The sequence below is a fragment of the Phoenix dactylifera genome, chromosome 9, assembly GCF_009389715.1.
Source record: "Phoenix dactylifera cultivar Barhee BC4 chromosome 9, palm_55x_up_171113_PBpolish2nd_filt_p, whole genome shotgun sequence".
In the NCBI taxonomy this organism is placed as follows: domain Eukaryota; kingdom Viridiplantae; phylum Streptophyta; class Magnoliopsida; order Arecales; family Arecaceae; genus Phoenix; species Phoenix dactylifera.
The window spans coordinates 5,621,576-5,636,829 of record NC_052400.1 but is presented as its reverse complement, the minus strand read 5'-3'; the positions used below and the strand labels follow the sequence as shown (position 1 = coordinate 5,636,829).

The following is a 15,254-nucleotide window of genomic DNA, read 5'->3' as shown; positions in this document are numbered from 1 at the left end:
TGGCCATATCTAGTTGATCACTAAGCTTGAAAACTAAAACCTTTCACTAAATTAGAAACAAGATAAGGTTCAAAAGTTAACCGCAGAGAACTTAATTGGCTCTGAAGCTCCTTTACATACAGAGACATTAAAAAAAGAATGTCCAAAAGGATTAAACTTTCATTCCTCCCTAAGCTCAATCATTGTTCTATTGGCTGTACTTGATTTAGTTTTCTCCAATTGAACCCTAGGTGTCAACCGGTCAAGTTTGTAAAGTCATTGAGAGAGAACTAAACGCACGTTCATATCCCAACTAAACCCGGGTGATTACGTGGAGAGTAAGGTGAGATAACTGCTCCTTTACCTAGTGAATCGGGGCTTGCCCCAATAGTAACACACCCCTTGCCTAGCAACCAAAAGTTCCGAACATACTTCTTGGATAAATAAAAGATATAAAACATGCAACAACAAAAAAACGTAATTGAGGAGAAAGCCCGAAAGAAATCCTTAAGACTTTGTTTTGTTTTTTTTTTTTTAGGCTTGCCTCCAAGTACCGGGGGGGAAAGAGAGAGATTGTCCATGTCCTAGAAGACATCATCATGCAAGTGAATAGAAGAGAATAAGCGAAAAATTATGGTAAGAAACTTGTTAATGAGAAAGCATGTCTGTTACATGTGCACGAGTAACCTCTTTCATGTCAAACTGTAACTAAGAAGCTAACCTGAATAAAGATGATGGGAGAAGATGATATGTCTGGATGGATTTAAAAAATATTACACCTTGAACTGGGAAGCATGGGCTTCAGCCTGAGCATAGCTTTTCAAGAGCCAAGTTCTCATCACCATTTACACTCTCCAGTGTGTTCCTCACTAAATCCTCAGAGAAACCCATTTCCACCAGCTTCTGCACCTGAAATCATTAAAAAGGTAAATTCATTAGATTCCTGCAAGCTCTGGTATTCAAACACAAAAAACATTTATATCAGGTGCACCTTCTCTTCAATTCCAACTAATGTCCTTTTGGCAAAGGCCTCTGTCCAGTAGCGAGCTGTAGCAACAAAAGTTGGGTACTGACGCAGGTACTGCAAGATGTAAAGGGTGATCAGTATATATACAAAAATTAACATATCATGTGGGTGGAAAGGAGTGTGGAGCATAATTTTATACCTGCTGCGCAACAACAGCATCCTGGGGGTCATCAGGTTCGGGTGCTGACAGCAGAGCTTGCAGCGAGAGCAATGCAGTTTTCAAAGTGAGGGCAGGGCTCCATTGATCTTTCAAAATGTCCAAGCAAATTGCTCCATTTTGACTGCTAATGTTGGGGTGCCTTCAACAGCGACAGGCACAAGAAATGGAGCATGATATGAAATCATATCATAGAAAATTATGTTTACTTTTAATAAATAAAATCCATACGAAATGCCAAAGCCTTCATAATGCATACTTGTATTTCTGAATGATGGACAGAACTTACAAACAAAATATAAGGAAAACACAGCTACAGAAGTGGCAACATAATATGAGTTTCTATTCCAATTTGTGAATTCATTCTAAGATGTAGGACAAGAATATCCAAAGAACACTGAACTGTATTCAGACAGAATTTTTTAAAAAATGAAGCAATACTCCCTACACAATGTACATAGTTTCCAGTACCCAGACACATGACATGACTGATGATTGTTGACAAGTAGAAGTGTAGAACTACCAAAAGCTGTCCAGCAAATTATTAATGAGCTACATCATGTGGCAATGACTTTAGTCAACACGAGGCTAGAGACATGCAAGTCATTAAGCATTGAAATGAGAAATCCCCTCACACCTTTGCTTCCACCAGATATCAAAGAGGTCATGCAGCCAAACTTCATACTACAGAAGCATATGCCAACCCATAACACCTGACTTCTGAACCGAAAGTCTTGAATTTTAGTGAATTCGCTTCACCTTGAATCTTAACAATAAATCCATTAATAAGCTCAGATTCATTAGCATAATGTATGATATGATATTTGCTGGTCATCTTCACAAATTGGAACCAACCCTTAACAATTGTGCACAAAAAACGTGGAGAAAGGAAACATGACAGAGGTACTAACTATAACCATGACCACTAGTCACATGGACCAGCTCCCAACTTGACATTAACCCCTTTGTGAATTGGTGTTAAATTTGAGGAAAGACAATTTTGGATGAACAAAGAAGCTGTCATGAAACTAAAAACTAATGCCGTTTGGCAGGTAGAGACCAACCTTACTGGCAACAAAGTTCAATCTCGTGAAAGCGAGGAGCAACCTTCCAGAATTCCTCTAGTCATATGATGAATTAAATAAAGCAAGACTCGGTAACTACATTGATCAACAAGGCACCAACTAAAAGCTAAAACAAACCCAAACACAACCCTCAATGGCATTGTACTGCAATACTCGGATAATTTCATGCTTAATAAAATTCTTCAGAAGAACTTGCTTGTTTGACGAATATAACAAATACAAATTCACATGACCAAAAATCTATAAATTTCAATATAACATGAAATTTAAACTACATTAGCCAATGCCAACTAGTTCGGGATTAAGGCTTGGTTTAGTTACGCTGAGATGAAATTTAAACTACAACTTCTCCAGGCTATCAACATATTGGAAAACATTAGAGACCTGCAGAACAAATAAACTCCGATAGCAAAATATGCTGTGTTGACTGGGTTGCAGTTAACCTGAAAAAAGCAGTTTAAAGATATAAAGGGTTAAGGATAGTTATCCTTGGGTTTTCAATCCTGAGAAAGCAACCATAGAGAATAAAATAAACTGTTCGATTGTTAGGTTGGAGGCCTAGGACTTTTACCATTGATGGTACTAACCTTCAGATGCAATCAGAATTTTGAAGCTTAAGCTGCTGAAATTTATTTGATTTTCAGTTATTAGGCATCGTTTCAGTATCTTTTTCTTTCTGGAAGTTAATAGTCTGTTTCCATTCATAGGTACCGTTCGTGCTGCAGTACTGTGAACAATAACAGAGGCTTATATTGGGGTAATTTAGTCACTTATTTTGTTTCAGTTTCATGACTAATTTAAGGAACCCTGATTGAATTGGAAAGAGCAGCCAATCAAGGCTTTCAGTAAGGGTTTTATTCAGCTCTTTGCAATTAGTTCATATCCCTTTAAAGGAGACCTGGTAGGACTATGATTAGTGACAGGCCCCTATAAGTGGGGTTGTAGCCAGCTGATTCTGCCGATTGCTGGAGTTGTATGCGAAATTTTTCTGGAATAGATGTGGCTAAATACTTTCTCTTTTCTTCTCTCTCTTATCATATCTATTCTTCCCTGTTCTCTTCTATTATCACTTATATCTTCACTCTGCCATATAAAAATCTAGCAAGAGTCAAAGACATTTCATATCTCAATCAGCTTTCTGCTGTTTTCTTCTTTTAGAAGCAGATCTTTCTTCAGTTTTGAAGCTGATAGGTGTTCCAACTGAGCGAAAGCATGAAGATTGTTCTATAATTCAGATAAATCCAAATAGGAACCAAAATTTGCTGCAGAATTAAATCATGTAGCCTTCAAATCTCAACAAGGCTACATCACCCTGAGAAAGATTCAAACACTGCCACATTGTGAATCAATTGTTTGTGATAATGTGTACTGAGTATATTAAAAATATTCATTCACTTAACTTAATTATTAAAATAATTAAAGTGCAAATTTGTAAAACGTACCATTTTATAAATGTATTCAACCAACAGCCAATCAAATAACCATATGTATCAAAATAAACAAGAAAATCTGAAAAATGATTCCTTCACAATTCTCAAAAAGAAAGGTGTATGTTTCACAAAATCATATCAACCTCGTTCAAATCCATAGCTATACCAAACCATATCAAAAACCATGTTGTGGAACAAGAAAATATTTTAACACTAAAAGAAATGTTATGCATATACCTATTGAGCATCCCTTTCACTATCATTTTGGCTTGCAATAAGCCTTTTCACTAATCAACTTTCACTTTCTCCTCCCCTTCAATTTTCTCAAGCTGGTTGAATGTTCTTATTCCAATGTCTCCTCTCTCAAATGATGCCATCTTCACCTCTTCACTAGCTTCCAATAAATCAGCTGCCTTCTTAACGAATGCAAGCATTATCTATACCTTTTACCTCTTGTGAATTTATTTTTTTTTTAATTTCCCCCTTTCTATTAGCATTCCCAAGCTTTTCAGGTATTCTTGGTTTGTAAATATCTCTCCTTTAAATGTTGTTGTATTCAGATTTTAAAAATGCTTTTTATAAACTAAGCCTCTTAATAAACATTACTGTCATATGTCTTGCCAGATCCAAAAAATTCTACCAAATAATAGCGCTATCTGAAGGAGAAGAAATTCAAAGTTTAACACCAAAAGGCTGGCAACGTTTGCACCACAATCATAAAAGGCCTTTAGCACCATGACTTGCAAGATGCACTCGAATGGTTCTCAGAAACTAGAGAATAAGAAAGCATTACAATTGTACATAGACATTGTCACCTTGAATTATTTAGAAGCCTAGAATTTTCATAAAACAATGATATGACAAATTAATCGGTGATTTAAATATTTAAAAATTCTAAAGCCAAATATTTCCAAAAGGAATTCTTCAACCAAAACCTCCCCCCACCCTTTTACATAAATCAAGTTGTGTCATTTGAGACCAAGTTCTAGCTCTTTCCAAATGAGTCATGAAGCAAGAAATGTTTGGATGTACATGAGTGAAAACATCACTAGAAGCTTGATCCAGATTAAATAGGGATTTGGGCAACATAGAAACAACCCAGAATTAGCAATTGTATATTGTACTCATTATTATCCACCTATAAAATTTCCACCCTATTATCCCACAGCACTGATTGCCTATACCAGATTGTTTTCAAAACTGAACAGTGAATAATGTATCAATCTACCATCAGAAGTTGTCAGTTAAATGGGTGGGCCTCATGACCTTGCTTTCTCTAGATTTGGTAATACATTTCCATTTGTCAAATGTGATGTCCCATACCTCATGATTCATGACACAAATTGCTTGAATTTAAAAATGATACATCAACTGTAAAATCAAGGGTGGTGTGCACAAATCAATAGCAACCATACTATTGTGCCACTAGGCTAATAGTTATTACATGAGTGATGACTACAGAAAGATTGATAAAATAAAGATACACAAAAGTGCAGAAAGAGAAATTTAAATTGCAACTGTGTAGGATTCAAGGGTCTCATCATATCAACTTTTTTAATTTTCAAAAAATGGACCATGCTTTTAGATATCTAGAATGCAAACTAACAAGAGGTATGCAGATCACATGCAAAGTAGAAAAATAACATTGCAGAAAAAGTCTTGCATTATGCTATAAACTACTTATAAAGTTCAACGATTAATAGTTTTCTCAAAGTAATTTAGAGGAAAGGACTTCGATGAAAAAACAAACAAAATGATGAAGCTCGTAGCCAGCAAAATGTCACAATAAGCGAGAATTTCCTTACCAAACTTTTGTTATGAACTGCATTTTAGGAGGCTCAAAGGGATAGGCACCTGCCAATTATGAAGATCCACCATCAATTTTGAACTCAAAACCTTCAGTTAAAATTCCACGATCCTCAATTACATAGTTTATTTGCATAAACTTCACACACTAAAACAATTTTTTTTTGAAATAATTACCAAACAAGCCCCAGGTAAAAGTTTAATTTCATGAATAATCATTAACAGAAAAAACATTTTACAAAAAAGAAAATCCTAAATTTAAACACAAATATTAAATCAAAATATTTAAAGGTGCTATTGTGTACTTGAATCTAACCTGGTTGCCTTCTCAGTAAATGGATGCATGAGTGCTAGTTTTTGACATGGTTATATATAGCATGACTCTAAAATAAAAGACTGGAAAAAAATAAACCCTGCATTTTGCATGAATTTGCAAATACCCTCTATATATCCAATTGCTATAATATCAACCCTGCATTTTCTGGATTGTTGCAATGTTACCCATCCTCCTCCCAATTGGGGTCAGAGCTCGCCGACAATGCTTACTGGTCAGTTGATGTGGGTGTACTTTGCTGAAAGTGCCTACTTGTTAGCTGATGTGGAGGTAATCAGGTAATAATTGGACGTCATCACTATCACCCCCATGAACAAAACCCACCTCCAAACCCCATCCCCTCCCCCAACCCTCCTCCCTAAGATGGCCACATAGCCCCCACCAGCAACCCCACCGCCACCACCATCGCTGCCCCCATCTCCCCATTCGCCTCTCCTCCTCCCTCTTCATCTTCTTTACCCTCTCTCTCTCTCTCCTTCCTCCTCTTCTCCCTCTCCCTCTCTTTTTTGGTTATAGATTGCGAGTTGGTGGTAGAGTTTGTGCTGATTTTTGTTAATTTTTGGAGGTAAAAATAGTTCTTTGTGTTTCTAAAATCTAGTGTTACAAAGGTTGTAAAACTTTGTTTTTAATGTAATTTCTAAATATTTTGATTCGAAATAATCCAACGCTCACTATTGGTCTCTAACTCTATGGTTTTGAAGATTATAAGTTTTTTTGAAGTAATTTCAGACTTTTGGATCAAAAACCACATATCAGAGCACTTATTTTTGGTTTCTCTGGTGGAAAATTTAGTAGTTCCAATTCAAAAAGGTTTATCACCTCAAATTTTTGAAGAGAAAGTAGCTGTTTTGTTTTCTAAATGTCATGCTTATAAGCATAAAGTGTTTTTCTCCAATCATCACCATTTCATTCTCTTTAATTGTTTCAGATCTTTGAATCCAATAGGTTTGGGCGTTTCGACTTCTTGGTGGCAGAATTTTCTCCTATTTATAGATAAAAATGTTTTTTTTTCTAAGGGTGTTCTAAGCTTTTACTGAATTTGAAAGGAAGGGAACCATAATCTGATCATATTGAAGTTTATCAAACAAAGTAAAATTCCCATGTATGAACTCGCTCTAGAGAAAATGCAGTCCAAAACCTGAATTCATACCAACCCGTCCCTCAATGAAGACCATTTTGATTAGATACCTGACTCTCTAGTGCTCCTCATCTTTAACAAGGTAGCTGATGTTTGGTCCCTCGACCACTGCTCTGCTGTCTCAAAGTGCTTCAATTCACTTGTCCCCCTTGTCCACGATGTCTATGTTAAGATCGACTGTGTTATTACTAAGGCTGCAAATGGGTCGGGTTGACTCGTGACCCGACCTGACCCGACCCGGTTAGACCTGACCTGACCCGTTTTAGAGAACCCGTGAGGCTGGGCCGGGTTCTAAAATTGGACCCATTCTATTTTTCAGACCGAGTCTGGATTTACTAAATCTTGACCTGACCCAGACCCGACCCGACCTGACCCATTATTTTTTGGATCAATTTTGAATCGTTTACCCAACGACCCGATCCGAACCCGGATCACCCATTTGGGCCCGCAGGAGAAATCGCTCTGAGGCCCAAGTCGCTCCGAAAGTCCGACTCATTCACTACTTTATTAAGCTTTCGGCCAAGCTTAGCCAGAGCCATAAGCCCATTTGCTCTCTCTCGAATCGCAATCTCCCGATTCTTGGGATTGGGCTCTTGGGCGGCAAAGGAGCGGTTGAGGTTGGCGATGGTCGTCTTCCTAGGCAGAGCAGGGAGCAGGGGGACGATCTTGCAGATTCCAAAGGATGACGCCTCCTTCTCGATATGTAGGCAATGGGGTCCTAGAACTCGGCCTAAGTGGGGTGGTACTCGGGAGCCAACAGAAGAGATTTCAGCCATTGGAGCACCTCCGTGGGAGGAGGAGGAAGGAGCGTTGGGCCTGCCAAAGATGTTGATGCTCCTGCTGCCATCGCTGCTCCTAGGAGCGAGAAAGATGGAGTGGGATTTCATCTCATTTTTTGCAATGAGCAAGTCTTTTGGGGGGGGGGCAAGGGATTCTTGCGGCTTTTTTCTTATCCTGCTGCTCTTCACCTTTGGGATGCAGGGGAAGAGAGAAGGTCAGCACCTAGGCAAGGGAGGGCGGGGCGAGATTTTTGTGCTTTACTAAATTGCTAATTTGACCAGATCCAGACCCGAACCATCCCCGGACAAAAACCGGACCCGAATTTTTTGGGTCGGGTCCGGATTATAAATGGACCCGACCCGATCCGAATGATCCGCTAGGTCAAAAATTGTAGTTGTAGACCCGACCTGACCCGATCTTCAAATGGGTTGAGTATAGGTCCAAAATTCGGACCCGAACAAGAAATCAGGTCGGGTCGGGGTCACTCATGACCCGACCCGATCCGACCCACTTGCACCCCTAGTTATTCCTGCTGATGGTGATCCGAATGAGGCCTTAAACCTATTTTCCCCAAAACCCTAAAACCTCTTGTCCCACCTCCTTAAGATCATGCTCTTGACTATTCTCAAACCCTTCCACCACCTTTAGAACACCAGTGGGTGGGAACAAACCCCTCCCCCCACTATCCCCCCACCACTCACCTGCTCAAGTCCTGAAGAACTTCACCCATGTTCCAAAAAGAGAGGGAAAAGAGAAGAAGGGAGAGGAACAAGAAGAGGAGGAAAGAAAGGGAGAAGAGGAGGAAAGAAAGGGAGGGAGAGGGAAAAGAAGATGAAGATGGAGGAGGAGAGGAGGACGAGAGTAGGGGTTGTGGGGGGAATAGGGGCAGCAGTGGCGGTGGCTAGGGGGTCACTTGTGGAGGCTGGGTGGTTGTCTTAGGGAGGAGGCTTGGGGGAGGGAATGGGGTTAGGGATGGAGTTTGGAGCTGGATTCTGTTCGTAGGGATGATGGTGATAATAGATCCAATCAACACCTAATTACCTCCATGTTAACTAACAAGTAGGTACCTTCAACGAACTACGCCCGCATCAGCTAACAAGTAACCACCGTGAGCGAGCTCTAACTCCATTTGGGAGGAGGGTGAGTAACATTGCAACAATTCGAAAAATGCAATATTGACATTACGGCAATTCGACATGTAGAGGGGTAATTGCAAACTCATACAATATGTGGAAGGTTATTTTTTTAGCCAAAATCAGAAGAGTTTTTTTACATGCATACCCTTATAAATATATGAAATTACGTAAATACCCTCACAAACTTACTATTTGCATGAATAGCTTTATGAAGTATTCTTTTCATATATATACCCCTACAAAATCTAAAATTGCATGTACAACCTCGCAAATTTACTATTCGCATGTATACCCTTATAAGTTATTTTTCTTGTGTGTACACCCTTAACTCAATAAACGTAGACACACAAAAAAAAAACTGTTTATAAGGATATGCGTGCAATAGTAAATTTCCGAGGAAATACATACAAAAAGAAATATTTTATATAAGGGTATACATGCAAATAGTAAAGTTGCAAGTTTATACATGCAATTTCAAATATTTATAAGAGTATGCATGCAAAAAAATAATTTAGAAGTGCACACATGAATAGTAAATTTGCAAGTATATACATGTAATTTCATATATGTGTAGAAGTATACTTGCAAAAAACCCAAAAGAAAGAATCAAGTTGGTCAAGTGGTGTATTGAATGGCAAAATACTTTTAAACCCTCTTTTATATTTAACTTTAGTTGTAGATTTCCTGCAATTTTCGGGTAATTTGTGGTTAAAAGCTGAGATTAAAGATCTCAGACCTAGTTTGAGGGTTTTGATGATCCCCATTATGTTGCAGTAGAATTCACAGTACTGTTAACCCTAAGTACCCATAAACAGACCAGCTGCTTTTAGAGGTAGTTTGGGGATCTAGGTTGTGTTAGGGTTTGTCTATTGTTATAAATAGGGGATCCCGGGTCTATGTAATGCCAGTTTTGGGGAAGGTTGGAAACAAAGATAATTCTTTTCTCAAAAAGCCCCCCTGTTGCCTTTTCATCCCCCCTTCTTTCCTCTTGTCTTCCCCTATTTCTTCTTTCTCTTCCTTTTCTAACAATCATTTTTATCTCTATTGTCCACCTATTCATATATTTGATCTACTGCATAGTTATTACCATTAACCTGCAATCTTTTCACAGTTTTAGAATCTTATATCCGAAACTGTATCTCTGTTTACACTCTAAATGTACATTTGATTCAAAAAATTAGAAGAACATAAAACAACAATAAATTCAAATCAATCTAGGTCTAAATTATTCAGCAATTGTTTATATTTCTTGTAGCCTCTATTGTCTAGAAGTCTTCTTCTGCAGCATTAAGTATAGAATAGTGCCAATACCATAGCATCAAATAAATGTTTAAGCAACAAAGAAAGCTGTCATGAAGATCATGCTTCATCATCTTGACGGCTCAAAGTAGGACTTTTGTGTATGATGAACGATGATGTACCTTCAAGTTTTACCTAGAAATTAGCATTTTAAAGTATTTTAAAGTATGAATGCATCAATATTGCAGATTATACCTCCTAATAACCATAGGCAATGCTAGCAACCTTAGTTTCAAAATGGCACTACTCCATGTAGTGAACAACCAAAGACTGTGATGAGTTACTCTTACAATATGTCAAATCTGGAAGGATGTCTAGACCATGTTGGAAGCACCATTTCCTAAACACCCCACATGCTGGTAGACATGTTATAGTAATTGTCTTGGATTGGAAATTGGAATAGACTTGCAAGAGGGTGTTGATGATACAAGAAAAAGGTTGCACTTACAAATGGATTGCAGGCTTACTAATTGTTGAAGAATGATATTAAGGATCCCATCATGAGCCATGTCAATCTGGTCCAAGATATTTTCAAAAGTATGCCATTTTCTGAGAGAAAACAAGAACTCAAAGAGGAACCTCTCAAGTAGTAGTTATCCTGTCATGTCAACTTTAATAATTACTAGGGTCAAAGGATGTTCACTGGCAGTAAACCATCGGTGGCATTGGGAAAGACCAGATGTGTGGTTTTCTTTTATAGTGCAGGTGGAAACTTATTTATATAAGTTGCCATGTGCAAAAAAAAAAAAAAGATGAAATTCTTTTTTAATCTTCTGTTTGGTTTCATATGGCTGCTTATGTAAAAGGAAGGTTGGGACTTTTTCACATGGATGAAATGAGATGAAAGAGATTCATGTCTTACTTCAGAGCTGGAACAATCTCTGGCTGAAGAGTGCTAGAAAGAAGTGAAATATGTAATCTATGCTGCCAAATATCTGGTTTTCTAATGTAGAAAATGTGTAAAGCTTTCGAAAAGAATAGAGTAAAAGGAGGTGAGGATTAACAAAGTTAAAGGTCTAGTCAGCTTCACATAGTTCTTGCTCTGTGCATTTTCCCATGCTGGGGAGGACCTCCACAAATGTCAATCTACTCCAATTCCATTCTTTCAGATTTGTGCAGTCTTTGCTGTATATCTCCCCTGGTTCCACATGGTTTCAATCATAATGACGTTCAATAATCTCAAAGATGCCTGCTATCAATATTTTAAAATAAAAAAAATGAAAATAAAATGTATTGTCAGTGTAAAGTTGCTGAAACGAACTAATGTTTATCTTATGTCAAGGTGACAGGTGCCATGGTGGTGTAGTTTGTATTGTCACTATTGTACCACAAGGAGATAATCTGAAGTAAATTAATATGAATCAGTTAAGAACTTTCACCCGTTATTTTCCTCTGCAAGAACTAAGATTTTAGACATCACATATTCATAAAAGCCATAAATTAGATCATTATCTCCAGAAGCCACTCCAGAGCCACTTTAAACATTAGATATTCATAAAAACCCTCAAATAGTTTCAAGAAGCCATGACCATCAAATACTTCCATAATCAAATTGCCACCGAACCGTATTCTGATTCAAGATTGCACGTTTTTGACCTCCAAATTATCATATTTCGTCTTTTCACCCTCTCCATAACAAAAAGATACTGAGCTTCTCGAGTATTACAAATAAATATAACAGTATCCAACAATCATGCAGTAAAACCCTACAAGAATGCATTCCATCACAGAATCAACCTAAAACCAAAAAAGACAAACAACAAATCAATTCTTGCTAAAATTTACAGAGCCACGAGCATCAAATTGAATCGATATTCCTAGTCCCGAGAAACCCAACTTCTGAATATAAATGTTGGCTAAAAGAACCCCTCAAATATGGCAAATTTAGAGAGAAAAAGGAAGAAACCGATCCATACTCGACAGGCGGATGTCGATCCGGAAGGTGCCGCCCTCGTAGGGGGTGCCGACTGGACCGGTGATGGTGCCGGAGAGGTGGGAGAGGTCGCTCCCGCCGTCATGGAGGGTGATGTTGACACCGGAGATGGCCTTGTCCCGGTTGCACTCCACCAGCTCCTTCTGAACCCTCGACACGTCCAGCATCCCTCCCGATCGAATCAATTCCCCACCAAAACTCTTCAAATCGATCAAAAAATTCCGATAAAAAGACGGTTAGGAGATCCAAGAGCCCTAATTGGAGGAGAGAGGAGAAGGAGAGCTCCGCATTCGAGGATTCCTTCTCCCTTCTTTGGGAAGGAATGGGAGAAGAGGGAAAGAAAGAGAGAGAAGAGAGAGAGAGGAAAAATTATGAAACAGTGCTAAAGGGAGGTTATTGGAGTGGAGGGGAGGGGAGTAGACGAGTATGGGTGGCTTGATCTAGATGTTCCTGCGGAACAGTTTATCTGGCTAATGGAGACAAAATAGAGGATCTCTTTTGATTTTGCAGTTGGGCCTAGTTGTGAGCATGATGGACCAGTCCATCTTCCAATAATTCAAATGGAGTGCTTAAATTTCCTCTTGGCCTAATGAACTATTGGATTATTGATGCCTCGATGCTCTCATGTCGATGCTCTCATGTCGTCTATGACCTAATGAGTTAAAGACTATTGGTTAACCATGACTGCAACTATTCAAAATTAGAACTAAAAATGTTTAATTAGTTTAGTACTCCAAACAAAGCAATTGAAATTTAGTCAAGTGTTTAATTACCCAAAGCGCAACTTGTTATTTGAAACAAGTTATCTGAGTTTGATTTGAGCTTTGATAACAAAAATTCAAGTTTGAATGACTTAGCCCCCATTTAGCAGAGCTGTTAGTAATAGAACATTTAGAAATAGAGCTTTTTAAAGTGGAACTTTGTTGAAGTAGAACTTTTATGAAAGACTATTTGTTATTTGGTAACTACATTTGTAAAATACTGTGGAACTTTAATATGTGTTTGACAAACAAACTGAAAAAGTATTTTTGATATGACAAAATGACCATATTATACAATAGAGCATAATAAAATATAATATGAATTAATACATAAATATATGATATAGTACAATATTACTGTAATATAATATAATATTATTCTTATATAGTTAATATTATATTGTATATTATAGCATAATAATATAATATAATTTGATATTATATAACATAACATATCAATATATTATGATATAATATAATATAATATTTATAGTATAATGCAATATTTTGATATAAAATATTATAATTGTTATTATATATTAATTTTTTATTAATATAATATTTTGGGAACTAATTTTTAGAAAAAATATACGGTCACACAATCATACTTACAAAAGTGAGATTTTAAGAATCTTTTTTTTTCAATGTTTTTTTGTTTCTGCATTTTTTATACGCAATGAGATATTATAAGTTGGTTTAGATAAATTATTGAATTTCAAAAATATATCTGTGCAATATTAGATATAATAGAATATCAAGTATATATTTAATACCACTATATCCATAACAAGTTCTCAAATATGCATTAAGTATTAATGTCACCAAAGTATTTTATATTCTTGATGTAATAGCAACAAAAATACAAGAAGCAACATTCAAGTTTGCTCAAATATGAAATAAAACAACCAACTTCTCAATAATTTCATCAAGAAAAGAAGTCAACGAGCTATAAGTAGAGTAGCAATACGATCACACAGAATATCCATCTCACGGTTACCCATTATTTGGCTTTGCTCTGTACTCAGTTCTTCATATAGTTCATTAATTTCAAAACAAACAGAAGAAAATAGATCCTCATTTATCATCAAAAGGTTGAAATTCAAAATCTTTAATTGCATGATTTCTAATAAAATTATGAATAGGCATGGAAGCCACGACAATTTGGACTTGTTTTTGATAAGAAAAGTTGGGCATGGTACTCAATATTCTCCATCTACTTTTCTAACATCCAAATGTCATCTTAATAGTGCATCTCGGTGAGGAATGTGTTTCTGGGCAAACAAAAGCAGGCCATAACAAAAGTATCTCTACATAAGTAATAAACAATAGAGAAATTAATGGTCAGTCCATCCTTGAATCCGACATTAACATTTGGTCCCTATGGATCGGTTTTATAACAACCGATCCAGAGGGCTTTCGATATTTAACCATTCTTGTCCACTAATGAAAATGCCCCTCGCTCTTTCGCTCTTCCCCAGTTTCCACCTCTGAGTTCGACTCCCTTTCCTACTGGAAACAGAACAAAGGAAACTAAAAAAGCAAATAATGATTCTATCATTAGTAAATAAAGCACTCTCCCTAGTGAAATGCAGGAATAGAAATCAACAAGATAGTAGGTTCCATGAAACTCATCCAATCCCATCTCATATTCGGGTTCCCTCGTGCAGGGTCGTGTCTTAAGTCTATCGATCCGGTAATCTGTACTGTGGTCAAGCCGATGGACGACCGTGCCGGAACCAGTAACCCAATGAATGGCCAATGGTAGACCCGCAGGAGCCCCCCCATCTTCGCAGCTCTGTGGTCCCAAGGAGCGGGATTTCAATAGAAAAGGGTGTCAAAAGTATGGGCTTGGTCCCGCCCATTCCCATTATCGGATGAGATAATCGTTCTTTCCTATTTTTCTCCTCAGACAAAGTCAGCCACAAGCATCCCTATTTTCTCTATTTTTCCACCGTTAATTCGTTCCGATCATCAGACGAGAAAACCCTTCCTCTCTCCCCCTCTTCCACTCTTCCGCTCCTTCCGTCCTTCCCTATTTTTCTACCCTTATCAGTCGAAGTATCTTTCTGACAATGGGTTCAACTTTTTTCTCCCGTAATCCCAAGTTTTTCGCCCTAATTTTTCGAGTTTGACTCTATTTTTCTACCATTTTCCAATTGAGAATTGGGACTTTATGGCGTTCCGTCGACGGCTCTTCCTAAAACTTTTCCTAACTCAGATTCAGCCAAAGCTTTGCTCGACATAACTTTCCAAATCATGAGCAGTACCCTCCCATCCAGCACAAACAAAAATGAAATGCATGTCAAAATCACAATAGGCCATAACATTTTGTGTAGAAATTATTTTCAGCCAATATATAGTACTTATTTGGATGGAGAAACTTTCACTG

The 15,254-nt window shown here is 37.5% G+C and overlaps 1 protein-coding gene across 2 annotated transcripts; it reads right to left on the bottom strand.

Annotated features, from left to right (window-relative positions):
• Window positions 1–599: 599 nt before the first annotated feature.
• Window positions 600–12,503, bottom strand: LOC103715319 (ubiquitin-conjugating enzyme E2 27). Of its 2 annotated transcripts, XM_017844751.3 has the most exons (6): window positions 12,088–12,503; window positions 11,202–11,309; window positions 5,484–5,532; window positions 1,146–1,305; window positions 971–1,060; window positions 600–888 (listed from the first exon to the last, which is right to left on the bottom strand). In XM_017844751.3, the coding sequence occupies exons 1-6, from the start codon at window positions 12,269–12,271 to the stop codon at window positions 781–783; spliced, it is 699 nt and encodes a 232-aa protein (XP_017700240.1). In that variant the 5' UTR covers window positions 12,272–12,503; the 3' UTR covers window positions 600–780. The 2 variants fall into 2 exon arrangements, with proteins under 2 accessions (XP_017700240.1, XP_008801125.1); XM_008802903.4 differs by lacking the exon at window positions 11,202–11,309 and having other exon boundaries at window positions 12,088–12,501.
• Between the last annotated feature and the right edge of the window lie 2,751 nt (window positions 12,504–15,254).